This window comes from Chaetodon trifascialis, chromosome 23 (assembly GCF_039877785.1).
Source record: "Chaetodon trifascialis isolate fChaTrf1 chromosome 23, fChaTrf1.hap1, whole genome shotgun sequence".
NCBI lineage: Eukaryota > Metazoa > Chordata > Actinopteri > Chaetodontiformes > Chaetodontidae > Chaetodon > Chaetodon trifascialis.
Window position 1 is genome coordinate 8,111,122 of NC_092078.1, and position 27,941 is coordinate 8,139,062.

The following is a 27,941-nucleotide window of genomic DNA, read 5'->3' on the forward strand; positions in this document are numbered from 1 at the left end:
GCGCGCCGTTTCGCGGCGAAAACAACAGAGCTGAACTCCACTTGTGTGTCACCAGATTACTTTGATCCTTTCAATCAGTTCAAGGATACGCAGAAAGGTAGATTATGTATAGATAGATGGAGCACAGCTGGGGCTTTGTTCTGGCACAAATGCGAGGTATGAATTTGGAAAGTAAGCTTTGGGGGAAGCATCAGACTCAACAGAAGTCACATCAAATGTGAGTTTGCCTCTCAGTCCTTTCTGTGACACTCAGCCTCAAGCACCTTTTACTAAAAGCAGGTCATAAATATAAAGTTACTCACTTTTAAAATACCCAGTAAGCTCTCTAGACAGCTGTGGACTGGAGTTTTTAATCAAACATTGCTCAATAATTGCATGATTAAAGCACGGTGTACTAAATAAGAGCTGCAAATAGTCCTTTTGTTTGGGACTACTTTCATCTGCGGATCAACACACAGTTGACGCAGCAGTGAGTTTTACAGCAGTATGTAAAGTTACCCTGAACAACATTTACAAGCCAAGGTCTAACAAGACCAAACAAATCAAATCCTGATATGGTCACACTTTCGTCAAAAAGCTTCAGACCTTCATCGGGGCAAATGTTTAACAAAGGGGGATCTCGGGGCTTATAATGACGTCAAATAGAGCTCGCCTGTGCTTCATGGGAACTGTAGTTCACAATTCCAAATCCCAAAGCCATAAAACTAAAAACACATCAGCACAGAGAGCAGTCAAGAAATGAAAATCATAGAATTACATACCAGAAGTAGTCCTCCTCACATATATCTATGCAGCTTCTTTTGTATTTGAGCCTTGTGAACAACAACTCCCATGTACACCTGCATGAACTCGCACAGGTGTGCTCTATTTGATGCCATTATCTTTCCCCGTGGTCAAACATTTGCCCTGACGAACGTCTAAACACCGACACCTTGGCTTTTTGAATACCTGGATTCTCTCCGGAGCCTCACTTAACAAAGATGTTTTTGATATTAGCATTGTGTCAGAAACCTGTTAAAAACACTTAAATGAGCCTCAGTGTTCGGTGTCAGAGAGCAGCTGTTAAACCAAATTAGAGGCTTTTTAATATAAATGTGGCCCTTCTTGTGAATCTGGACCTTGACGAGTGCAACTCTTAAACACTTCTGTTCTTTGAAATCAAGACTTTTCTGTTTGCAGCTGCCTCCATTTAAAAGTAAAGATACTAATTTTATACCTTCGCACGGATTAAATCTTTTAATAATTCATTGTTGGTTTCTCACAGGATTTTCTGACACTGACCAAACGTATCCTTGAATCTTTCACCTTCCATATCTGAAAGTCCCTGTGTGACACTTCACCTCTCAGCATCCTCCACTGTTCCCGTCATCCCAGTGACTCCCAGCCATCAATTCGCCTCACCCCGCCTCAAGATAACGGCACAAAAGCAGTTCTGCAACAAGCTAATTTGTGCCACAGCCTGCTGGGAGTGTCATGCAGACGGCGTGTGTGCGGGCGAATAAGGAGCACTTGTGTGTCAGATTCCTTCATGTTGTTTTTATTAGGTCCATTAGGCAGCTGGCTGCAGAGTCCCTGAGGTGTGCGCGCTTGGTTAACATGTTTGTTTTTCTCAAGGCTTTGTTGGCGGTAATGATGTCACCCTTAATTGTAGCACACCTCCTTGTCTCAGAGGAGAGGGTAGAGCTGTATTTAAAGAGGAAATATGGCAAATATCAGAGTATAAGCAGAAATCTGAAGCTGGAATTAAACAGCGAGTGCCACACAACCTGCAGGAACGCAACAAGCTGACTTTTTCTCTGTCTTTTTCTCTCTCCCGCTCAACTGTCAGTGTTTGTTGATTTTACCTTCCCATGCTGAACACGCATTAATCAGTGTCCACATTAAATGGTGTCTTTCACCTTTGAATGTGTGAGAAAGAGCTCAAAATAGACCTCCGTCCCTGGAATTGTTTCACTCGGGTTAAATATTAAATTCTTTACCTGGAAACTCGGATCAATTTTTTCTTTCCTGAGTGTGAAGTCACTAGCCACCATCAGCCAACACTTTAGACCATGCTCACTAATGTTTCAAGACCTCCAAGAGTATCTTGTTCTGTGAACATGTAAACAGTGAATACGTCAAAATAAATTTCTGTTTTTAGACACAAAAAGCTTCATTACTTTTTAATCAACACGAAAGTTTTATCCAAAACATAAAAGAAAAAATTTTATCAAAACCTGAGAAAAAAAAACAATTTTCATATTTACATTGGTTGTTTGCAGATGACATCATTTTCTACACAGGAAGCACAATAACGCACACTCAAAATGCCTATGTTCAGTGTCGTTTACGGCTGCTCAGCGCCCCCTACTGCATAACAGTGAAAACACTGATTATCAGAAAACCTCGTCAGTGGCCAGGGTTGGGTTAGCACAAGTTTAAAAAAAACTAAAAAAAAACTAGCTTACTAATTTTCAAATGTTTGCTAACATTAGCTAAAAAAAGACACCATACTGTGAGCTGCTGGTCATACCAGACCAAGTGAAGCTGTGACAGCAAAACAGCAAAGTGTTTTGAACTGATCGAGGGCGCGTTTCATTTCTAATGAGCTCAGCTTCTCATTCGGGAAAGAATCAATGTCTTATTTTTCCTTTCAGAGGGTAGATGGTGGTGCTTTAACTCTAGTTAAAACACTGCCATTTCCCCCTCCTCACTGTCCTCTGGAATCACTCTCTCTGAGTTAAAGGTGGGCAGTGAGCTGTCCCAGAAGGTCACTGTGTTCACGGCCCCGATGTGGTTCAAAGGTGTTAAACATTGACTAGATTTCCTCCCTCTGATCCCAAATGTTTCCCTTAATTTTTTCTCTCCTCCCAATCCAGAGCGAGCCATCCTCGTCTGATCGCCAGAGACAAAGATAAGATGTAGGGCACTTAGCCTGGCATCGGCATGGGAACCCTGTCGCCTGGAGGCCTGAATAATTCAGTGCCTGAGATAAATTTACTGCTTATGAAGTCACGCAAAAGAGAGAGAACAGAGCTTTATTATTATCTATACCATTTTTATGTGCATACCTAATGTCCTCCTGGAATTTCTGCGTGGCTTTAATGCAGTGTGGGAAGCGGCGACACACTCTGTGTCCCTTTAAGAGCTAAAGTAAACACACACGCACGCAAGTCAATATTTGCTCCACGTCCGACATGTCCTGCACTGTCAACCACATCTTTCAGGCTGGTTTAACACCCTCAAGCCACCCCGTGTGTGTGTGAGTGTGTGTGTGTTCTCGTAATAGGCAGGTCTGCTTTGAGCCTCCAGCCATGGGTGGGGTGATGTCGCCTTGTGTGCTATCTGGGTTTCTTTTCCACTGCATGTAAATGTTCCTCCGTCCCTGTCAACACTTTGAAAGTCAATCCTCCCTCCAGCGCTGTCAAGTGACACCGGCGGCAGCCATGTGTCACTCAGAGGCCTTGTTTAATCACGTCCTGCTGTTGTTCGGAGCAGTTAGGCGTCATGTTAATAATTCAGCGATGTAATAACGTAAATTAACAGATTTTTATCTTTTCTTCTGCTCCTCGAGTCTGTTTAAGGTCAGAAACTTGTGTCTCCTTTATCGAAAGTGTTCATGTTCGCATGAGCGACCCCGATAAGACTCTGAAGGTCAAGCAGACAAAGAGCGAAGGCCCGTTCATCCTCGGTCTTGCGCGTCGGCTCTAAACACCTCTCCATCTCCATCTCATCTCCATTATCTGGAAATAATATGATCGAGAGCCCGAGGTCGTGGGACTACCTACTCGAGATGAATAAGACAAATCATCTTTTCATTACGCCGCAAAAAGGCAGAGAAGGAGCGAGGAGGGCGCAGAGATGAGGGAGGGAAATGAGACGGAATGGAAGATGAAGATGGATGTTTCGCTCAGGTGAGGGAGGAGAGGGAGAGGTTAGCCTGCAGGTCAGCGGACTCTGGCTTTCAGCGCCTTTAAAAATCAAGTTTTTAACCTCGTTAATGTGTCTACATGGTGTTTTTTTATCAAGCCAGGAGCGAAATGAGCGGTCAACGCCGCAGATGAGCATTTCCTCTTTGGGCTGCAGTGACCCAGTGACTCACAAACATGGATTCAGACAGTCAGGGCTTCATATGTCACAGAGCTGGGGAAGCAATGACATCAACCTGCAGGGCGGGGGTACAATGAATGAGGGGCATCAGAGGAGAAGCCCAGTGGAGCCAACCATCAGTGTTTTCTAGCCAAAAAAAGTGTGAAAATCCAAAGCCTTTTTCCAGAGCTGAAGCCCGTCTCCAGTTTATTGGTCCAATTCACTCAAATATCAGATCTAAAGCTCAGAATCTCGGTATCTTCTTGATCAGTATCTGACTTTTGCCGTCGTGTTAGCCGACGGTCACACATTAGCCCAGTTCCCGCTTCCCTCCATTGACTTCCTGTTAAATTCAGGCTAAGCTACAAGACCCTGTTAATGAGATATGAGACTCTGCATGACCCTGAGCCCACTTAGATTTCTCATCTCCTCGTCCTGTGTTCCACTTCTTGACTAACTGCAGAACAAAATCGTGCCTTTGCTGTTTGAGCTCCAACCGTCTGGAATCATCTGGCTCCATCGAGATTTTTCCATGGAAAAAAATAATAAACAGTAATTGTGATGAACAGAGATGAGTTTTTAAAGGTTTATCAATGCCAGGAGAGGAACTTCGATGAAACGTCTCACCTGGTAGACAGTGATTAAACGATAATAAGGTGAATTAGGGATGGTTTGATCTGTATTAGTTATTTTTATTTGCTTTATTTATTTCATTACACAATAAAAACACAGCAAACACAGTCCAAAAGTATGACTGACAAAAAGGTTTTTTCAAAAGTTAAAAAAAAAAAAATGAGGCACACTGAAATGACATTCACAGACTGTGAGCCGAAACAAAAACGTTTGGATCAGAGAGATCTGGGGCGAGTGTAGATTTAGATGATCTTGTCCGACCTCATGAGGATCTTCACAGAGCTGCTCCGGCGATTTAGCGTCGCAGGACTCACGTGAGACAGATTAAAAACAGAGTGAATCGAAATCAAAATCGAAGCAGCAAAGGCTGAAAAAAAAACTGGCTTTTAGTCTCTAGTGCAGGTTGAACTCCAGTAACACTGGATTTTCATATTCTCTAAATCTTTAGAAATTTGTGTCTTTTAAAATCCAATTCCTAACCAAGGCTTTAAATGTCTATACATGTGGACATAACCGCTAATGTCTCCCGTTTGCTAACACATTTGAGGTTTGCTGTTACCATGGAAATAACACTGTCGCCGAGCGTGCAGCCCGTGTCAGAGCATTAGAGATAATGTGTTGCTTGACCCAGAATCCTGCACGCTCTTCTACATTTGAGGTCAGAGTGGAAAATCGACACCAAGACGGGAGCTGACAACGCGCTGACCTGACAATGATGCTTAATCACCCTGACGGCGAGGCGCGCTCTGACATTGCGTTCCCGCCGCGACAGGATGCTGGCTGTGTGGCCTGCGTGTCGGGTTGTTCCTGCTTCCTGTTTGGGAATGACGACGCACAATTTAATCCCACCCTCATCTGGAGTGAACGGTTATCAATTAACTGGCCGACATGCGAAATCTCTTCTTCGCCTCCTCATATAAAAACGTGTGTGCAGGCATCGCAGACCTCATCCACGGGTCAGGCTTCCATGACGTTAAGCAGCTGCCCTGCTTTAACGCCCTTGAGCAAGGCACTATTGTAAATCTGTTTAAGGAGGAAACGGAGCGTCTTGAATAGACACACCTCATCCCTTCTGCTTGTAAAAATAACTGGCTAGCGTGACTCTACGTGCCACTCTCGCCGCCGCCGTCCTCGTCATCAGCAGCACGTTTGGCTCCGTGCGGAGCAGGAAGGTGGAGGGACGACCCCCCCCAGGACCACTCTGTTGCTTCACTCCTCCACTGCTGAGGTCTCAATGTTCTTGTTTGGGTTTCAAAAAGCGTCCAGATGATGAAAACGTGACGCTTTACCTTCATTTCTATCGCTTCTCTTTGTCCGAGCTGTCCGTCTGCTCCTGGTGGGGAGGAAATAATCAGGATTTAATAGAAAGTAATCGACTCCTCCACGCCGCAGCCTTTCTTTACTCTCTTGGGTGGAAGGCATTTTTCTTCTTCACACAGTCAACATGAGAAGGCTTAAAGTCAATACCTGAGATAACAGTGTGAAATTAAACCAACACGGATGTTAAATGTGTTGTATCATCTATGAAATACGAGTGTCATGTCTCTCCACCCAAAACACAAATTCAGTTCTGTCGTTGATTCAGCCAACTCAGCCATTTGGAAAACATTTTTTTTTTTTTTGTCACACAAGAATCTGAGAAGACATCGAGAGGCTGCTCATGATCACCTGGAGCATGTTCATCTGACAGACCACAGTTCCTGTGATTAAAGACAGAACACTTATTTAGCTAATTGTTGAATGGAAGGTAAGGTCTGTGCATGGATTCATATCTCTTACTTGAAACTTTCTTTCTTTCTAGTTGTTAGTATTTAGCTGAGGCTCAAACACAGTTACAATGTATATCAAAACAGTGCTAATTACAGTGTTCTGTAATCGTCAAAGCTGTGATCGTGCAAACACAAATCATTCTGCAACACCTTTTCAAACACAGAGTGTCAGCGGGGAGCAGACGACACAGGCGACGAAGTTTCCAGGATACCGACCTGCTGGGACTCGGACGCCGTCCGGCTCTTGGGCTCCGCCTCTGTCGGAGACGTGGGGACGCTCCCGTTGGAGTCTGTTATGAGCAGGGTCCGCCTGTCCCTGGCTGCTTTTTCACACTTCGTCACCCGGAACCTGAAATGAAGAAAACAAAACAAATAAACACACCATAAAAAAGGTCTGGAAGGTTTCTGCAGCCTGGAAACCAAATGAAGTCTGGACTGCAGTGAAAGCTTTTTCTAGGTCAGAACTTTGCTTTGCTGTTGGTGTTTTTGTAAAAAGTATATTTAGATCACACGTACTGAAAATAAAGCAGAGAAAACGGCCCTTTAATGAATGATGTCATGGTGAAGTTCATGCTGCTGAACATAAACTCAGTGGGTGTCAGATATTTGGGCCACAGCTGGCGTCTGCTTCTGCCTCACTGTGACTCTCGCTCACCTAAACTTTAGACCCCTCTCATCCACCCACACACCCACCCAAAGGCACGCACACTCCAAAGCTTTAATTAAATCAGCCAATGAATATTCGTATCCAGGTCATGCTGACCCTCTGCGTACGCGTCCATTCATCTGGGTGTGCAAATGAAAAGCAACCTCTCTGCATCCCAATCAGCTCACAGCAGGACATTCAGGAGGAGGGGAGCGCTCGCGGCGTGACGGCGTCGAGCCTGCACGCTTTCCCGGGTTCACCGGTGGACTGAGAAACGCCGTCTTTACCTTAAACACCTCAGACAGCTCTACTACAGTGCCATACTGCCAGTATTCACTTCCAAATGTGGTGTTTGGTCTTAAACACAACAGAGAAGAGTCCATCTTTAATACCACAAAAACTCAACAAGAGGTTTTCTTAACGTTATGATTCTTGGTAGTTTTCCTTGCTTGTGGCGGAGTCCGCCATTCCCGTGTCTCTCTGAACTGTTAGCAGAAGCTTCAACTCCAGCTGCTTTGCATTAAAAGTGTTCAAGAGGCGAAACACAGGGTGGCTGCAACTGTGAGGCAGCTACATGAAGTACGCCTGAACGAATGAGTAAACACAGATTCAGTGTGCGAGACCAGCCGACCCCCAAAGTCTTGTGAGAACTGGACAAAAAAAGAGAATCCATCATAGCGCGAGAGAGCAAAAAAACACTGTTCACCTCTGATATTAACGGCGTTTCAGCCCTCCAGCCTTCATCAGGTTCAATTGATTTCTTGGTTCTTTCAGAGTTTGTGATCTGACATCCGCTCATAAGACGTTCTGCGGTGCAGGAACTTTGTCGAGATGAAGTACAAAAGCAGTTTGTTTGCGTGTTATGTCATGTTTCCAAGGACTGACTTCTCATCCAGCAGTCTGATGAAGAAAGCTGTGTGATGGAGGCACCAGCATCTGCCTGACATCCACCCAAATTTACACTGCTGAAATCTGTGCAAAAACAGGCAAAAGCCCACTGAGAGCTCTCCGTTCTGATTGGCTGGATTGTTTGTTTGCAGGTGTGAATGAACACGCCAGCATTAAACGTGGTGATGACAGCAACATTTACAGTTTGCATCAACGTATTTTTACGTGCATTTTGAGGTGTCATATTAAAGGATGATGAAGCACAAAAAGCTTTTCCACTTTTTCCTTTTAGCTTTCACCTTTTCCCGACTGGAGAATTGGCGCCACCTACTGCTCATCTCAACAAACCAACTCCTGATATTCTCATGATGGCAGTGAATGGAAAAAAGCAATCGTTTTTGTTTTCTTTTTGTCGATTTTCTCGAAATTCAGTTGAACTTCGTGACGCATTTGGATGGAAAACCACCCGGCTGGGAACCATGCGCACTTAATTTCAGAACTGTCAGGTGAAATGAGATGAACTGAAGCTGAGCTGTGGCTCAACAACAACATCCTCATCACATAACTATTGCAATTTACTAATATGCTTATTAAGAATTTCACATTTACATTTTGAACATTTGTTGCTTTGTGATTATTTTGTCTTTCTTCTCCTGATCACTGCGTATCGTTGTTGTGAGATGCTGCTACGGTTGCCGATGCAGGGACACATATTGATATTAAAAACACAGGCAGGTTGACGTTGTGTTTGCTTCACTATCACCTAAAAGTCTCTGTCACCGTCTCGGTTTGGTGAGAACCTCCTTCTGTTTGGCGAGCTGTTTAACAGGGACCGCTGCCACAGACAGATTAACCACTGACGCTTCCCACGAACCCTCAACACAGTCTGAACCCTGCAGCATTTATTTTCCCAGGCTTCACCCTGAACGCTGCACCTGTGCGTTTTCCAGGTCGCTGGTTCGGTGTCAGAGGGCACATCAGTCTTTAACTGTGCAATTAACTTTGGATTTCTCAGTGACTAATATTTAGAGTTAATGCTTGACTGTTTGGTGCCGTGTGCGCACTAATACCTAACAGGCCTCTGGGGCAAACTGTTGTCATTTACATCTGCTCATAAAAGAAATTTTGTAGGTAGGGAAATCATCATCATCATCATCTGTTCCTGCCTCAGACACACACACACTCACACACACCTGCCCACCTGCCCACAGCCAGGACTGTGACCTCTCCGTGGTGGCTGCGCCGGTGTTCCGATTTACGGGCCGACGGCCTCCTCATCAGCGGCCATTTCTTCTGGCTGCAGCGGGTGCAGATGTTCTTGTTGCCGCCCGGGCCGCCGATGGTGTGCAGGTGGTTGCAGGTGTGCTTGGCCGCTCCTGGGGGTGCGCCCGGCGATATGGGAGTCATCGGAGGGGTCGGGGTGCCGGGAGAGGTGGGGGTGAGCGGGGGACTGGAAAAGCAGACATTAGGAAGTTCACAGGCTGACCTACATTCAGTCCAAAACACTTTAATTTCACAGAGAGAATTCAAGCTCGGTGAATTCTGCAGTGACTCTTTCATCGCAGCAGAAATGAGTTAATGTCTCCAACTACAACCAGGCAAAAACAATTACTGACAAGCTCTTGTTGTTGTTTTGCTCATTGTTGTTTTGAATCCCGTGATTCAAAACAACAATGGAAGCAAGCAGGTGAGGCGCCGGACACCTGATCAGGAGAGAATTACACGAGACAACAAACCGGTACCTGCATTTATCCTGGAAGTGTATTAAAAGGGTTGAACTTGTTTCTTCAGGGTGTGCAGCTCTTCTTATTATTTCTCCACAAATGTGGAATAAACAGGGTTTCTACTCACTGACATTAACATATGTGCATGTGTGTCAAGGGACAGACGGGATTAATGAGCTACGCTCCTTTGATCTGACAACTTCTGAGGTTCCCTCAAGGTTCTTGGTCCGCTGGAAAAGTTCCCCTCTTCGTGGCCTTGTCCAAACCAAAGGCACATAAAAGCACGTCATATTTCAGGGTGAGTGTAAAGGGTTGTGGGTTAAATCACAGGGGTCGCAAGATGGGAAAGCAGAACAAAAAACACAAAATTGGGTCCATTTTTTCAGATTTCCCTCTTAGCTTTCTTGTGAATTACTGAATAATTTTAGGCGACCCAGGCCTTTTTAATAATCATTCAAACAAATGAAAAATCTGATCAGACGAACATGTAGAAATATGCAACCAGTGAGAGGGGGAAGCAGGAAGCAGACCGCGCCTGGGAGCCACTGGTGTAAACAATGTGTGAGTAACACGCATGTGAGATGCATAATTCGGCTTTTTTTCAAAACCAAATGCACAGAAAATATGCATTACGCTCGTTTGCAGTGCGAGGAGCCCAGATGAGCAGAGGGGGAGAATAAAATGGCAAAGGGGAGATCAGCTGATGTGAGCAGAGCATCTCATGGAAAAGGGGGCTGAGGGATGGTGGAGAGGTGGAGGCGGGAGGACTGGTGGAGGGAGCAGCACCGAGGCGAGGGGGAGTTAAGTGCCAAATCTGGAGAGGCAGATAGCGAGCCTGGCCACACTACAGTCGCTCTCCTCCTTGCTGTCTCCCTCCATCCCTCTCTCCTTTTTCCTCCCTCTCTTCCTGCCTGCCTGCGTGTCTGTCTGTCTGTCTGTCTGTCTCCCTCTCCCCCCCTTAAGTGTCCCATAAATTACCCCCGCCGATACCCCTCTTCCCCCCCATTCCACCATCTCTAAGTGATCCACTGGCAGGCTGCCCAACCTGGCTGGGGGAGAGAGAGAGCGAGAGGAAGATATGAAGAGTAACAGCAAGAGAAAGAGGGAGTACCACAGAGAGCAATTTCAACCAAATGGGCAAATAAGTGGAGGGAAACAAGCGGAGGAAATATGTGGAAAAAAGAGATTTTTGGAGAGAGAAGTGAAGAAGCGAGACGCATGAAAGTGAGGCCGGGAAAATGTGTGCGATTGCAGATTTCTGCTGATTTTTCCACACTGTGACTGAGCAGAATACCTCAAGATCTAATCCTTGGCAACAGAGGCAACACTCCCACCATTTATCCACACAGGTCCTCCTGTATAAAGGAGAACATCTCTCCCCTCTTTATCTCTCTCCTTCACTCCCAGAACAATATGTGGCGGGACGAGAAAGATGACAGGAGGCGAGAGAGGGGAAAACGTACTCCTCTAACTCAATTTACTCACAGTCCTCCTCTGTCGAGGCCATCTCCTCCTCCAACCTGTCTCTCAGCCTGACTCCCTCTCCCCTTATCTCGGGGGCAAAGCAACCTGAAGACATCTAATCTCAGCCTGTACCACCACCTCTTCTCACGACGCGGGGCAGCCAGGCAGCCTTTGATTCCAGGTGTGAATGTCAAAATGTGAGAGACCCACTGAAGGCCATCAGATGCAGGCTAGAGCACTTTAAAGTTAGCTATTCATTGTTAGCTTAATAGCTGTTGCTGCGCCTGTTACTCCACCACCACTCGTGCTTGATTTCACAAAGAAGACCAAAGCAGCCTCTCATTTCCAGCCAATGATGTATTAAGGAAATAAGAAACAGCTTTGTTTTGGGTAGAGTAGAGTTAGCCTATGTAGTTAGCTTATATATAGAAGTTAGATTTATGATTTATTGTTTTTAATCTTCAAAAAGTATGTTTTAATGTTTGAGGATAAACGTCTTTTGCGATGAAGACGAACCAGTGTGTTTGGTAAAAGTAACACTATCTCAGCTGGAGTGTAAACTTTCCCTAATCCAGTTTACTCCAAATCCAAACCAAAGAGACGCTAACGTTAGCCTACACTTGGATACCACATATACACGACACAGTGGATGTGCCACCGTGAAGTTTTATTTTTAAGCATAACTTGTTACCTCACAAAAACATGAAAAGCTACAGGACCTTGGAAGTAACTACAGTAGTAACGTTTACCACTTAGTGAGCGATTTAGCCGGAAATGCTAATGTTTGCAGCTTACATGAGGAATACATTGAACTGTGCGTTTGTCTGTGCTAACACTTTTTAACTGTTAACACTCTTGTGTTAAAAAAAACCCCACCAAACTCTTCAGATGCAGAGTATTTCTCTTACTACAGCCCCATGAACACCACCAAGCTTCACAGGCCTGTCGTGCCGGGTCTCACTGATTAATCTGTTGATTAGTTTTCCAGTCATTAAAATGAATCTCTTGGTCTAACCAGTGTATCCAAATAGTTTGTTTTTGCCCCAAAGATTATTAACTTACAGTAAAACAGATGAAAGCACCCGATCCTTCTCACATTTGAGAAGCTGGACTGGCACACATTTGGGATTTTTGTTTGAGAAATGAACTGTTTCAGCACAAATGCAGGCTGCTGTACTTGTGAAGCCTCGAGTACAACCCTGATTCCTACAAAGCTGGGACGCTGTGAAAAACATTAAAGAGAGTGTGATAATCTGCTCATCCATTTTGACATATGCTCAGCTGGAAAGATATTTACTGTTTTACTGTATTATACCCTTACTTTTACCAAACTGCCAGCATGCCAGCCTAACCAGATATGGTTTCTTTGGCACAGCACCCCTTTTTTAAGTGGACTCATGATCACACTCACTGTATCGTGGCTAAGAATCCAACCAGGAAACATGCAAACAACTGTGCTCAATACGCTTTAATCATCCCACAATACAGTGATATGGGGCACGATGGCATATCGGGAAAAGTCCCCAGCTGCTCGCCCTCCATCAAACCTTGCCAATATGGAGAAGTATCAGAAGAGAAATGTGGCCTGATTGCCTTGTGAGTTCACTTCCTGCTCTGGCGACTCTCACTCTCGCTCAGGAGTGCCACCGACAGGCTCTCAAGGAGGCTTATGGCGCCATCTGGTGGTTGAGACAGTGAATGCTTTGCAGCCAGAGGAAACTTACCCATCAGAATCGATGCTGTTTTCATGAACCATGGCTTTCAGGGCGTCTGAGTTTGCTGGAGAGAGAGAGAGAGAGAGAGAGAGAGAGAGAGAGAGAGAGAGAGAGAGAGAGAGAGAGAGAGAGAGAGAGAGAGAGAGAGAGTTACACACTTAGACAGACAGAAGAAAGGAAGAGCGAGAGGCAGAGATAAAAGTAGTGTTGGGAATTAGCGCGGAGAACGCTCCAGTGACTTCAAAAGCAGAGTGCTTATTGAAAGATGGCTACAGCAGATTAAGTCCTTAACACAATTAAACGCCACATCACATGCACCCACTGAACACATAATTACTGTACACAACAACCTTAGGGGAAGATGCCAAACCAGGGAAAACTTTTGTCAGAGCAACTCCAGAGCGTAACTCTGAAAATAAAAGTCAGTTTGCAGGTGAACCCGACTTCTGCTCCCAGACAAAGCAGCATCCAGAGCTATGATATACAGGCAGGACGTCTCTCAGGCGTGGCCGCGATGCGTTCACTGACTGCCTCACACAGTGTACACAGGTAAAGGAATTTGTGCACACCTTAGGAAAATAGCTGTACTGAGACAGAGAGATGACTCCTGCAAGTAAATGTCGGTTCATGATATGGTTTTATCTCAAACATGTGCTGACTCCAACCTCTGTCCTCCTTATCGTCCTCATGCCATCACACAGCGCGGGGGGGTTTCACAAGAACATCCTTGATGACTGCTTGTTATTTTTAGCCCATCAGTATTATGAACTCTCTTTAGCTTCATTTTATTGTGCAAGGCTTCTTGCTTCTCTTTCAGCCTTCAAGTCTTCAAAATACCCTGTAAACATATTTTCAGTTCTGGTTGTTTTCTTGCTTTTCTCACTTGTTTTGGAAAAAGGTGATGTCACATCTGCTGTGCACCAGTCAGGGTTGGACAACTTATGACAGTTGGGTATGTTACAACGTAACTGTCAATAAAATCTGATCGCACTCATAAAGAAGATTAGCTGAGTTTGACTGTTAAACGTTAACTTTTTGTTTGGTGTATTTAGTCACGGATATTTGTGAAAGAGGAAATCTCTTCAGGCGTTTGTTTAACTGAACTATTTGTGTTATGTGCTGGGTGTAACAGGTTTTGGTGTCACTTCTTTAGTAGTAATGGGCTATTTTAGCTTTTAAAGGCAAAAAAGACTCAGTACAGACACTGAGTATATCCATCTGTTCATCCTTCAGGAATACGAAAGAGGGCAGACAACTGAAGGGTGTAATTTTGGTGCAAACATATGTAATCTATCCGATCCATACGGCCTACGACTGCTACTTGTGGCGTCAACTCAGTTCTCATATTTATTTATACAAAACTGTGGCTGGTGGTGGAAACGTGAAGTACACAGATCACTTCCTGTGTTTCAGATTATTATCCCCATAAAAAATACCAGCAACTAGATTTTTAGAGCTGCCAGTAATGAAGCTTTCAAGTTTTCTATATATACACAGTATATAACTTCTTCCACACCGTGTCACCAGACCGACAATGTGAGGGTGAGTCACACTTCCAAACACCGTGAGGACCAAAGCAGTGATGAGTCAGCTCAAAGTTCGTCTCCTGAGGGTGGACAAAGAGTTCAACACGGTGCACGGCTGCTGCCTGCGTGTGTCATATGTTAGACATCAGGATGAGACGTGGAGGACAGTTTAGGCTGCTTCATATTGGTCATAAGGACCATAAAGCCCATAACATGGTAAACTGAAGCCAGAGCAACAAGATTTCTTTGTGGTTTTTGAAGGGCGTAATCTAAGGTCATAAATTAACAGTGTTAACACTTAAAACTCCTTTTTTATCATCTATAAGAACTAAATTAACACATAATTATTATTTCTATCATATTATAGCATAGTTACAAGCAGATAAAAGGACATTTAAGTCTGTATCAATGTGGAGTATTTCTATATATTTTAACTTCTCCTATAAAGACATATTTTATATTATTACGACTATATTATTTTATACTGCCATTCAGTATTTGTTTCCATACAAAGAGGAGTTGAACTACATCAATAAACACTTTGAAAGACCTTGAATCAGAATCAGGTTAATTGCCACATGGTGTTTAACATTAAAGTAGTTTGCCTTGGTATCTTGGTGCTACTAAAATAGTGTGCAATAAGTGTTTATTAAATGTTGATATACTGCTTATAAATCCTCAATAGGGTGTAGGGGTATACCTGTTACTGCAAAGACATATGTGTGATTTAGTTGTCGATGGAAACTGAGCGACACTGCCAGAAACTGAGCCCCTCTGTCCAATAAATTGCTCAAGTGTCAAGCAAAATGACTTTTAAATCAAGGTTAACTACAAATAGTATTAACAGCTGTTAGCCTGACTTCAGTAGAGCTCCACTGCTGTGGGAGTGTAACTGGCACTGAGGGAAACGCTGCCATCGACACTGTCAGGAAAGCCATGTGTTTTCATACTAATCAAGCTGATTGGATTTGATACAATCCCAGCATTGATTCTTACAGTATCTCTCCTGCTGCCATTTATTAACTCAGCCGAACAAAAAAGCAATTACTTGGTATCGTGAGGGTGCTGTGACTTATTAGGAATTTCCCTTCGTGTTCCAGCTAAGGGAAATAATTTCAATTTGTGGGAATGAGGCAATGAAATAACAGCTAAAACACTCGGGTGACTTCAATGGGAAACTAATGTGACCGACCGTGTTGTGTAAACCACAGTCATCATTAATCTTCCCACAAATTCCTCTGCAGTGGCCAGTTTGTCCTGGCGTTGAACTTCCTCGAAGACCCTCATTCCCAAGTCCCACATCCGCATGCACACCAGTATTACTACAGAGGCACTGACACACTTCCGTCCCTGAATGTGTGTGACAATGAAGCTGTCAAACAATGCTGGAGTGCTAGTTGTAATGACTTCCTAGAAGGAGGGCTTGACGTAACTGAGGGTCAAATGTCAGTGAGAGTCAGAGTCAGTGAGTCAGATGTATCTGGATAAGGTGAACGATATGGGTAAAATCTTCTATCACATCACAGTATATGTCATTTCAAATCACGATACAGTAATTAATACCACAATTACTCCAATATACCGTCATAACACCAGCCCTATATCCTCAGCTTCTGCCTAGTCATAGAAACACCTGCTCCTTCCATGAAAGAGGCAAAACAGCAGAGAAACCTCACGGAAAATGTGTAATCGAAAGGCAGCAAAAGGAATTGATTTAGCCCGTGTTAGTCAGTCCATATGTTGTACACGTACCTTCATTCTTCATGATGTAGTGGACAATCTGCCCGACTGTGTCGTTGTTATCACTGAAGGTGTCATTCAGGTCTGGAGGAGAGGAAGACAAACAGCAATAAGTGCATTTCAGCATTCAAAATGATCATATCCTGAAGCAGCGGACAGAAAATTATCCCTGTTAAAGGAGAAGTCACCAGCTTAATATAAAACAGAGGACGAGCAAAGCAGAAAACGATGCAGCCTAAAAGCTTTTTTATAAATACACCTGAACACTCCAGGCCCCAAGAGCGAGGACCCTTTAAATTACAAATGCTTAAATTACAAACTGGGGCAGGAATGCAAATACTGAGCTGTGATGCAAACTCCCTCTTGAATTCATGGAGCTTTTTCCATATTGATATAATACTAATATTGCGACATGAGAGTGGATATTGTCTGGTATGATGGTTTTTTGGAGTCTTGAACTTGGATTTATTCAAATGTCGGCCACTTGGGGGCAGCGCTACAAGTTACAAACACAACATCTGTTAGCAACCAGTTGCCTATTCACACCTTCAGCAGATCTGGGGTGTAATTCGAATTTACTTCGCCAACTGGTAAAATGCATGCCCAGAATTCACTTTTAACTCTGATTTAGTTTCCTTTTAGAGCTTTTTAAATGACCAATGACGATAAAAGCAGCGAGAATGAAACAAAACAGTAGAGCTGTGGGCCGTAAAACCAAAACAACGAGCAGAAAGATGCTAAAACGCTCTGTGGAGCTGTGGTGCACAGTTTGGTGACTCTCTGTGAGTTTGTCACTGTGAGGGACCCCTTTCAAAGAAAAATATTGATTATAGGAGCTTTAAAGGTGCAATTACACCTGCCGATAATCAACATTTGAGCCTATTCTGTAATAGTGTAATAAAAAACAAATGCTTCTACTACTTCGATCATCATATACTCATTGATCATCGTTTATTATAAATACCTTCTATCATGGGAGACATGATCAATATGTGCACAGATCCATACAAATGTGCTTCAAGACTGCAGACCAAACAGAAGCAGCACACACCCCTGGGAGGCACTTCCTGGAGCTTCCTGTTGATTGCCTCCTAAGTTTTTCCTCCCCTCTGACAAACATAACGCTCTTTCAGGAATTTGTGGGAAAGGCTGCCGCTCATAGCTTCACGAGAGAGTAAAGCAGACAGACGGAGAGAGAAATGAAAGAGGAAACCTGATCGTTACGAAACAAGAGAGGACGAGACTGACTGAATGAGCGAGGCACACAAGCAATGGGGTTTTTTTTTCCTACTCTTTTGTTTCGACGTATGAGAGAAAAAAGGGTTGGGCACACTGAGCAAAGACACAGAGTAAGACAGAGACAGCAGGGAAAAACCTGAATGCTCTTATGAGTGCTGAACCAGCTTTACGTCTCCCCATCCAACACCTACTCCACCTAACACATGGGGTGATAATTAACACAGTTCAGTGGACAGGTTCAGGGCTTTGGCCAGCATGGGAAATATTAGAGAAGCGTGAAAAACAGTGGAGGGGTCCTCTGTGGATAAACAGATACGTGAGGAGGCAGGCAGGGCGTACAAGCAGTTCCCTCTATCTATATCATCTCCCATGCATGTGAAATACCTCAGGGCTACCCGGTGATGCCAGAGGGTTCACGTCTGCACGGGAGAATCACCAGAGAGGCGAGGAGAGAGCAAAGCACATCTCTCAGCTCAACAAGTGACACGACAGATGCAGAACTGGGAAAAGCAAGCGAGTGAAGTTCAGAAAGTCGACTGCGTTCTTCTTCTTCTTCTGCGAGGCCATGGAACTCGTACGCACAAGGCTCGCGGCAATTAAGCGTTATCTGCAGTTATCATTACGAGCCCAGGGAAATTAACCGGCCCTGTGCAGAGAGGTTTTTTGTTTCACCTCGCTTAACACACCCCTGGTTGAGTCAGAACATGAGCGATGCGAGCGCCAAAAGTCTTCCTGGTTTCTATAGGCCTCCACTCCTTCCACAGACGGAGGAATATGGCTGAGATAAGGCCGGGATTTAACAAGACAATGATAAAAGCGCTGTCAAGATAACCACATGATGACTGCAATACGTTGCTTATGGTTTTGTGATTTCACAGGGGTTTTCTGAAGATTCACGCAGAAGATAAGATAAGATAAAACTTTACTAATCCCACGCCGGGGAAATGAAATTGCTACAGACAGCGGAGAGTAAAAGAGAGACATAGACAATAATAATAATAAAAAAATCAACTATCAATGCAACCATTTAAAAAGCACTGCACAAAATAAATCTTTACATAAGCTCTGACATATGTAGCTTCATAGTCTGTCTTAATATTATATAAGGCTTATGGAAATGCCTGCCACACACCAAGCGAATCAATCTCAGGAATGCAGTGATGTTACTGCATGACTGCCGACTTTGAATCTCGCCATCACATGACCGGAAAATCCTCAAAAAACTCACGCAGACCAGTGACTAATTTAGAAACGCAAAAGAAATCGCTGCTTCGGCATTTACTTTTCCGCTGATTGAAAATCAGTCTGAGTGACTGCGCAGAGAGAGGGAGCTTGGCCCGATAGTGGATCAGGTAATGTTTAACTTAACCGGAATTTTTCTGTTCATTTGCTGCTGTTGTGAAGTACAGAGGGAGACGAGGTGGAAGAAGTTAAAATAATATATAAATAAAAGTTTTTTAAGAGCCCTTCGATGTATCTACATTCTGTAATCACCTCCTGATGGAGTAATCTTTACTGTTAGCAGCAGCTGTCATTATTTGAAGACTCAATTTGAGCATGACGAGCACCTCAGGACACATGGCAGCACGTAATCGATCCTTATTGTATGCTCTGTATTCTAATCTTGCAGTATTGCCAAATTGGAGCTGCATTAAGATATTGCAGACTAAGCATCCTGCCGCTGTTGCCTCATGTTTAAAGGTTCGTCTGGTCAAACACAGGAGGCTTTTATTGCGAGGAAGCCGCAGGAAACACAACACCGCGAGCACATTTGTTGCTGTTGACATTCATCACTCGTCTGAAAAGAAAACAGTAATTTTCTGCACGTCCAACTCAAGCAAACCAACTTCACAGCGTCCTGCTGTTGTGTGGAAAACTACGCATGCTGTGTGACGCCTTGAACCAGATTGTGTGTGCGACGACGACTGACTGGCCTCTTTGTGAAAACAACATTTGTCTGTTTGGCTGCAATGTAAACACACGAAGCAGTTGTTCTTCTGTTGGATATCCTGACAAAGCAGTTGTTCAGGGAGTGTTTGCAGCCCCAACTATTACCCCACGGTAACCACTGGTGTCACCAAATTAACCAGGACTGAAACCTTTGCATGAACAAGGTTTTTTAAAGTCAATGAAACCTCACTGCATCAGAAACCTACAACACTGACAACATAAGATAAAAAGCTTCTCTGCTAATCAACAGACTGAGCTGCGTCTAACCTGATAATATATCATCTGCATAACAGCAATTTATAGCTTCTTCTCTTTGAAATCGCTTATCTAATCTCATCTCCATTTTAGATAAATATGAGACTGATTGAGCCCTGCAATCGGCTGGCGACCGGTTCAGGGTGTACCCCGCCTCCCGCCCATTGTAGCTGGGTTAGGCTCCAGCCCCCCGCAACCCCGAAAGGGATAGGCGGTATAGATAATGGATGGATGGATGGAGACTGATTGAGCAATAATGTCGGGCGTGTACTGCACAAGCGTGATGGATGCCTTCAAACAATGAGTACATGGATGCAATAAACACACAAAGCTGATCATAATGTTGTCAGACACTCTGTTTAAGAACTAAAGTGGAAATCAGACTGCAGGACTTCGGGACCAATTTATCTAAACAATCACAGGAGAAACCTGGTCTGGGACTTTGGTCTGTATCGATGTTCAGGCCAAATTATCTGCTAATGTGAGAGGTTTCCAGATTTCATCTTAAACTTCCCGAACTGCTTACAGACGCGTCCGACGCAGCGTTAATATCAAGCATGTTTGGTATTAAGGATGATTGCATCAGTGCTTTCCCAGTAGGCCTAAAACATCCGATGAGAGCGGCAACTGCACAAGAAGACGAAAGGAAATCAGAAGTGTTACCAAGCAACAGTGAATCTTTCTCGCACTTGAGGCTAACTTTAGTGAGCACACTTAAGTGGAGTGACGAGTTAAAATCTCCTCACTCCACTTGTTGCTGAAGTATGTGCACCATTTTCTCACTGACTCGTTCAGTCTTCTTCTTCAAAGCATCACTCCAGCAGGCTGCTGTCGCACATCAGCCTCCGCTTTGCTTACATCTGCATCCTGATGTGATCACGTGGCAGAGATCACGTGAGGCGCTCCCTTTGGTCCCATCATCTTAATAACATCCTGCTGTGTGTTTCATTATTTTCAAATCTTGTACTGTGTGCATGTTTGTAATTAGGAGAGCATCTGTGAAGTTTCTCCATATGAGCGTGACGCAACCGGATTTCAAAACGTGCTTGGATGTTCAAACACCTGTCATCTGAGTCCAGCTTAAGAGTGTTTAAAGTTGCCTAAACAATTTCCAGTTTCCTTACCTCCACCCAGCTCAAGATCCTTCTCTTCTTCACACTCCTCCTCGCCATCCTGGGCTTCAGTGGTGCACCGATAGCCCTTACTCTTCAGAACGTGGCAGATCACCACCCCCAACAGGCCCAGAAGGAAGAAAACAGGCACCAGGATGAACGCCATGTAGTCTGGTCTGCCCGCATCTGCTGCACCATCACCTTTTCCAGCATCTGGAGTCTGATCCGCTGGAGGATGGAGAGAAACAGAGATTTAAAAGTAATAATCATTTTAAATATTGTTGCACACAAAAACAAAACGCGGATTGTCATTACAACGCCCTTGATGGCAACCTGATATCCAGAGTGAGTTTGAGGACTCACTCCAGGCCCGAGCTGAGCAGCTGAGGGGATTTAAATGCTATCAGCTGCGACATGACAGAGATTTCATGTTCCCTTCCTGGACCAATCAGGCCTGCTGTCGTCTCGAACAGCTCGGTCTGCTGCAAGCTGCCCACCGCTTCGAGGACTCATTTGGTGAAAGAGGCAGAGAGAAAGAACAGATAAACCAAAAATAATAAATGTGACACGTGAAGAGGCAGAGGATGACAGCAAGGCTGCTGAAAGACAGCTTTACAAGTGTCCTTTGGATGGGAGGAAAGGGGGACAATCAGTGTTTTCTCTCTCTTGATGATTCTTTCATTAAAATGCCTTTTAAACCTTCTGCTCCTGATGTGAAATGAACATGTCAAGTCATATTTTGTATTTTATTTTTGAAAAAGGCAGAGGAAGTGCATTTAAGCCTGCTCCAACACTTTCACTCAGTCTGCACACACTGGGTTGGTGATAATCTTGGTTTTTATTGTACCTGATTTCAACTAAAAGAACAGAGACCGTAAACTTTGCCAATCTCGCTGAAGCCTCCCTCTCCCACCTGGACTTTAGCCCCATCTGGGTTGACTCTTGGGAAGGGTGCTGAGCTTAGCGTACTGTACTTTCAGTTCAAAGTACTTCAGACATCGCTTCAGGGATGATTATTTTCATCCCTGATTCACTGTTCATGATATGTGGCACCAGAGACCAAAGTAACATCTTCATATTGCTTGTATTGCCCAAACAACAGTCTAAAACACAAAGATATTCAGTTTACTGAATATATGCAACAAAGCAGAAGATCCTCACTTTTAAGAAAATCAAAAATCTGCTTAAACATTAGAATTTCAAACCTGTAATTCTGTTGCAGACTTTGCATTTTGCATCACTGAAAGCTGAATGAATATCACATTTTGCATTTTGGACCTTGAGAGCGATCGGGTCAAAAGGTCAGTGCGCAGAGTCGTGACCTGTTGTCAGCCATAGGCGAAAGCTCCCCTGGCTGCTGGCGCACCACGTGAGGCATTCCAGCGCAACGCACAAGGGGGCTTTTGTCTGGCTTCCTGTTTGCATCAGTGTGTGCGAGCTTGTGTGTATGAGTGAGTGAGACACACACACATAGTGAGAGAGAAAGTGTAGATCACAGTTTGAATAGGATCTCAATCACAGCACAATCAAATCACATGTTCACACCACTCTGAAGCGTACCACGGCACCGTGTGCATGTATAGGCGTGTATCTGCATATCCTACCATGTGCCTCCGGACACACGCAGGCATTTGTGCTCTCCCATTGTCCCCGTTCCCCAGCGCATCGGGCTGAGCACACTGATAAAGACCATTGTCTGCTCACTGACCATCCTGTGACCGACTGTTGTGTTCTTATGTCTGCACAGTTAGTAGACTCACGCATGATCATGGGCCAGTTTGAAGCTTGTATTAAAAGCATTGGGGGGGGGAAATAGAGATGGGTTGAATGGAGGAGCCCCCACAGCTGGTGCTGATAAAAGTCCTCCGAGGACAGCCAAAAAATATATATGAGTGACAACACAGGCGCAGATTTGGAAAGGATTCATACAGTAATGCTGTGTGACTGGGATTTTTTGCCATAGTGCATTTTTTCCCAGCTTGTTTTCAAATTCAAAGCAACTTTTAAAGGCTTTGATTAGCTACCCGCCACAGATATACTTTCAGCTGAGTACCAAAACACAAAACTTTCAGCGCAGATCGAAACGAGAAGCGAAAGTTGAAAAATGTATCTGCAGGGAAGCTGTTGTGCAGGTGCTGGAGTACAAAGCACGAAAGTGTGAAAGTGCAAAGTGTGAAAATCAAAAATATTTTATGTACGGTGATAAAAAACCAGAGCAAATCTTTGGCGTTTTTGCTGGATAATTTGCTCAAATGATTAAAAACACAGAACTCTGCTGGCTTTGTGCATTTTGGTTTGTTTTGTTAACTGAACGAAGCGCTCAGGTGTCACACTGACAGCAGGATCAGGCCTTCGTGTAAAGGCCTACTGAAAATGAACTGTGTTTATTTTGACTTTGGGGTGAGATTACGTCTCAATAACATACTGTGTTACACACCAGGTTGAAAGATCCAGTGATCCTGGCTATGAGGAAAACACTTTCCAGTGAGCAGCAGTTGTGCTGAGCACCGAAGCAGGAAAACATCAAATTCGACCATTTCAGACAGGAGTGGTTCCAAACTCGCTGACACCATCGCTGATAAGAGGGATTCCCAAACGTATCAGCAAAAGTATTTCTGTCTGTCTGAGTCAAATCCTTCACTTGATTCATCCTTTGGAGCTGAGCGCAGGCGGAACAGGTCGGCATTACGGTTCTGCCAGTTTAATTTCCTGCAGTTTTATGAGGATTTACGCTGCGAGAAGTTCTGTCCGCCTGAAGGTTATCGACGTCTCTGCTGCAACATGAGATGATGTAAAATCAATCTCTGCAAAAAGGCATGAGGGAAAATGATTTGTGATTGTGAAATACCTGGAAAATAACCCCAAAAAGGGAGCTGTGAGACAGTTTAGCAGTGTGTTCTGCCTCTTCTCTTCGTATTTATGGCTTCTTTGCCTTTATCTTCTGTTTCTTTTTCTTTTCCTAGCACCCACACACAAGGAGCATGGAAAACACCCACTGCTTATCAGCATTTCGTGTCAATGATCCCACCGCAAATGCCAAAGAGCACGTCAGAAAAGAGGACGTAAATGTTCCTTCCTGCTGACATAAGCAGAAGACTTCATGCCACGAGGTAGCACGCTCTGTGTCTGGGAACCAAAATTACATTTTCTCAGATAATTTCCAACTTTGTGAGTCACTTCATGGCAAACATTGCATTAACAGTGCTCGTATGAGCAAAATCTACGAAAACAAGAGCTCAGGAGCGTTTTTTTCTGAACCGTGACTGACCGCTCAGTTCCATTCAGCCAGTAATCTGATCCTGAACTGGATCTAACTGCATTATTCCCCTCCATTTATTCATCTTCAGACAGAGAGAGAAAGGAAACCGGGACTGTTTGATGTCTCCTCATTGACCACCGTTTAGCGAGTCTACAACCTCTCGCCTGTTTTACAAGCAATAATATTCTACTACTACTGCAAATATGAAAATAGTCTGAATGTACGCATCTGTACAGTCTCAGTTTGGGTTTTAACTGCTGTTTGGACACACGTGAAGGCCTCTTGAGTGTGTACAGTCAGCTCAGGGCATTGCCAAGGCAACAGTTTGAAGGCTGGGGTGGAGATGCGTGCCCAAAGAAAAGCCCACGTTTGTGGTGGGAAGGAGAGACAGGCCTACATCTAAACAACACGAAAGACGTAGATATCGATAGGTTTTTGGAGAAGTGGTTGAAGGAGTCAAAGCGAGAGGCTGTATTCATATTCATTTTCATTTGTAAAGACACCGTCCACAATAAACTTTGGGCACCCAAAACACCACAGTGCTTCGTGCTCCCCAGGAAGTGCAGCACACAGAGCCCACAGAGACTCAACAGCTTCTCCACAGCTCAAGCTACAAATGGCCGACATGGCCAAAACCTCCTGGTTTCACCGGTACGTGTCATTTTATAATCACTGTGGTGAGAGCGGTCTTGCCCAATGTGTCACATTTCTCCTTTCACACACAGTCCAAACTGCCCAGCCTGAGCTCAAATCTTTATTTTCTTGTCATGGCAGCCCCAAAACAAAGAGTATTATCAAAATGTTGCTGAATAGCTGTAAAAATATACAACATAGCTGTCAGTAAAGAATATTTTTTAACTGTTGAGAAAATGACAGGAGGTGTACATTAAAGGCTTTCATGGACCACAACAACACATCAGGCGGAGAGTTTGCAGCCTTCATCTCAACACTGTTAAAGGTTAAAAGGCTCAAACCGTCTGTGGCTCAGCCATTTCCTCACATTTAGGAAATCATGAGCGGCCAGGAAAGCAAATCTAAGACCTGTAGACCTAAACGAACCACAACTCATTTCGGATCACGCGAGACAGCGCTGTTCATCCATTTAGTCACTAAGTGAGCTCGCTCACAAATGGAGAAGAAACCTCTCAGAATCACCGCTTCACTTACAGTCACGCTGTAGTCCCGATACTGCAGGCAATTGCAAGATCTCAGGCGTCACGTTATGCTAAATAATCCCCCTCTGCTTGCTGGTATGTCTGTATTTATACAGTGCTGCATTTACGGAGGCGTGCACTCAGTGTGGAAAAAAACTTGCTGAACCGCACGCTGCCCAGTTCACGGGTAATTTAAATTTCGCTCGAAGAATGAGACAATCACTGCATCGTCTTTGGGAGGCAGAGATTCAGATTCAAACAAATAGCCCAGAAATAGAGTTCTCTAAATTACCAGATTGTCATGTGTAGGATGCATATTCTATTGTTTCATCTGCCAGTAATTTTCTCAAAGAATCGATCAAAGGTTTGGTCTGTAAAATGTCAGAAAACAGTGGGGGAAAAAAAACCCAAGATGTCATCATCAGCAAAACAAAGAAAAGGCAGTTGGATGGAGGGGATGCATTAATTCTTTGCCAAATGACTAATCATGTATTCATCACACTGTCTCAGCTCTCGGCACATACGAAACAAGAATAGCACCTTAATTACCGAGAAGACAGCAGCAGAGGATCTTCTTACTGCTGCAACTTGAGAAATGTAGCTCAATGCGAGCCTTGGCACGGCCCCAGAGCTTTCACCAGCAAGGCTACCTCATCCATATCTGTGTGCTTTGGAGCAACACCCCTTCAGCTTAACTGCAAATACTGCTGCTGCTACTGCTGCTACTGTCCAGTCAACAGCCCATACCTGCTTTATGTTCTGCCTCTAAGGCAAAAACAAAGCAACATGTGCTTGTGACCCTTCAGCACAGGTCTTGCTATTGGGTGGGGCCATGAGCACACGTTTTCCTTCAGAAACGGTTTCCTTTGAAGGATTTTTACGGGCCTGAGGAGGTGAAAGTATCCAGGATTTTAAAAGAAAAAAAAAGACAGAAGTCAGCAAAATAATCAATTATTATTGTTTCATCTTTCATTCCTTTAATCATCTTATGGCTGCTCACATTTATGGAGGGAGCTCTTGAGGGGTCCCGACCCCAACTTTAGGAACCGCTGACCTCTACCACAACAATCAGCCTGCAAATGAGCGTCAAGCTCGGCTGGGAGAGCATTCAGGCTGATGCATGAGGCGGTGAAGACGCACACGCACATTACATGCAGCCTGAACACCAAGCCAACATACTGCATGACTACGTCTAATTCAATGAGCGTGAGGCTTCAGCCTGTTGCAAGCCACAGACTCCTGTGGACTTTCCATGAAAACTGGAAACAGGCCTGGCATATTAAAGGTTATGAAGAAAACTGAAGCATCAACTAGAGCTACGGGAGGACTCTGGCTTGGGGATTTCTTGATGCAGAGACACGTTAAGCGCTCTTCTCTGACACGTAAGAGGCCCTCGCAGTATTTCAACATATTCACAGGCTCTTCCTGAGGGCTTAAAGAGGCTGGCGAACAATCATCTGGACAAACACGTTGTTCAAACACACACTTCACTGAACTGACAGCAACATCGCAGATTGGGTTTGCTATATACATATTTTGTGCTACTCCAATATTATTACAGCTAGGAAGTTACTTCCTGTCACTTATGGAGTTAAGACCACATTTTGTGGGTGTTACTTCAGGCAAATAACTTAAAGCTACACAGCGAGTTAATACATCTTTTGACAGTGCTGTTTTCCCATCTCACACATTACAGGCAAGCCTTGCAGCGACACAGACCTTCACTGACACACACAACCCTTATGGATCCTCAAACCAGTAATTAGTTAATTTGGTTTGATAGGCAATTAAGTTTGCCCTCGGAAACATGTCATGAGGTTTTCCTCTGAGGTTTTACGTGTTTAATGCAGAGAAAGTCTGCAGCAAAAACCTCTTGGATAATAAAACCCTGGAAAATTTTGCTTAAATAAAGCCAGAAGTGCAGCATAACTTGGAGACAACACTACATACGGCTTAGCTAGATCAGCAGCAAAAACCAATTCACTGACATGGGCTGACATGCTTCAATGCTAACTGACTGAATATCATAAAGCACAGTTTGTTTTCACGGCACGGTTATATAACAGCCATCACGAAATACCTTCATAATGAGGGACTCATGCTTTCTGCTCCATACTGTGTTTACAGAGACATTTTAAAGCAGGCTGTCAGTGTCTTTTATAGCATCTAATCCTGTTATAAATGAGTGCTCCCCACCTTCAACGCAGTGACAGCCTAACTGAAGTTTGGCTGTCACACCGTGCTGAGTGTGTGCGTGTGTGTGTGCGCGCGTGCAGGATCCCCCTCAAACTTTCTGTATGCTAGCTCAGCTAACGTTACGCTTCATAAATGTTAGCATCAACACACCGACGACACTGTAAACTTAATGAACTCTGGCTGTTTGAAAACCAGAGCCAAACTTTTACTAATGTTTACTCGCCAAAGAGACGAGTAAACACTGGCGGCATTTCTCACGTTTCACCTGTTTTCTGTGTCTTCTCGACACAGAAAGAAAAAGATAAACGGCTGGAAACTTACGCGTAAAGACGGTTGAGTTGGCCATTGATGGACGGACCCGCTGCTCGCCGGCGGTGATGTTCGGTACAGGCGGCAGTCGGAGGCTCTACTCGCCACCAGCTGAGGTCAAACTGAAGTAAAGGAGGGACTTCTTCCAAACACCAACGTATTTCCTAATTTCCAGTGAGCAGAAACGCCCTAAACTGTGCGCGGTCCTCCCTCCAGCAGAGAGCAGCACACAGGAGGAGGAGCGAGAGGACTCACTTCTTACTACTTCCGTCTTCGTTGTGTTGATTTTTTTTT

At 44.3% G+C, this 27,941-nt stretch overlaps 1 protein-coding gene across 2 annotated transcripts; it reads right to left on the bottom strand.

The window, feature by feature from the left end:
• Positions 1–4,779: 4,779 nt before the first annotated feature.
• rell1 (RELT like 1) lies at positions 4,780–27,876 on the bottom strand. 2 transcript variants are annotated; one of them, XM_070993174.1, is made up of 7 exons: positions 27,660–27,876; positions 20,742–20,957; positions 16,186–16,257; positions 12,917–12,971; positions 9,206–9,454; positions 6,687–6,819; positions 4,780–6,034 (listed from the first exon to the last, which is right to left on the bottom strand). In XM_070993174.1, exons 1-7 carry the CDS (start codon positions 27,682–27,684, stop codon positions 5,999–6,001), a joined length of 786 nt encoding a protein of 261 aa, XP_070849275.1. In that variant the 5' UTR covers positions 27,685–27,876; the 3' UTR covers positions 4,780–5,998. The 2 variants fall into 2 exon arrangements, 1 of the variants encoding a protein (XP_070849275.1); XR_011603572.1 differs by having other exon boundaries at positions 6,023–6,034; positions 9,198–9,454; positions 27,660–27,793.
• Between the last annotated feature and the right edge of the window lie 65 nt (positions 27,877–27,941).

Coding starts and splice junctions, on each gene's coding strand:
- rell1 (XM_070993174.1), bottom strand. CDS start 27,684: ATGGCCAACTCAACCGTCTTTACGC. Junction 20,958..27,659: donor CAACTCAACCGTCTTTACGC/GTAAGTTTCCAG, acceptor TCCATCCTCCAG/CGGATCAGACTCCAGATGCT. Junction 6,820..9,205: donor ACAGTCCTGGCTGTGGGCAG/GTGGGCAGGTGT, acceptor TCTTCATTTCAG/GTTCCGGGTGACGAAGTGTG.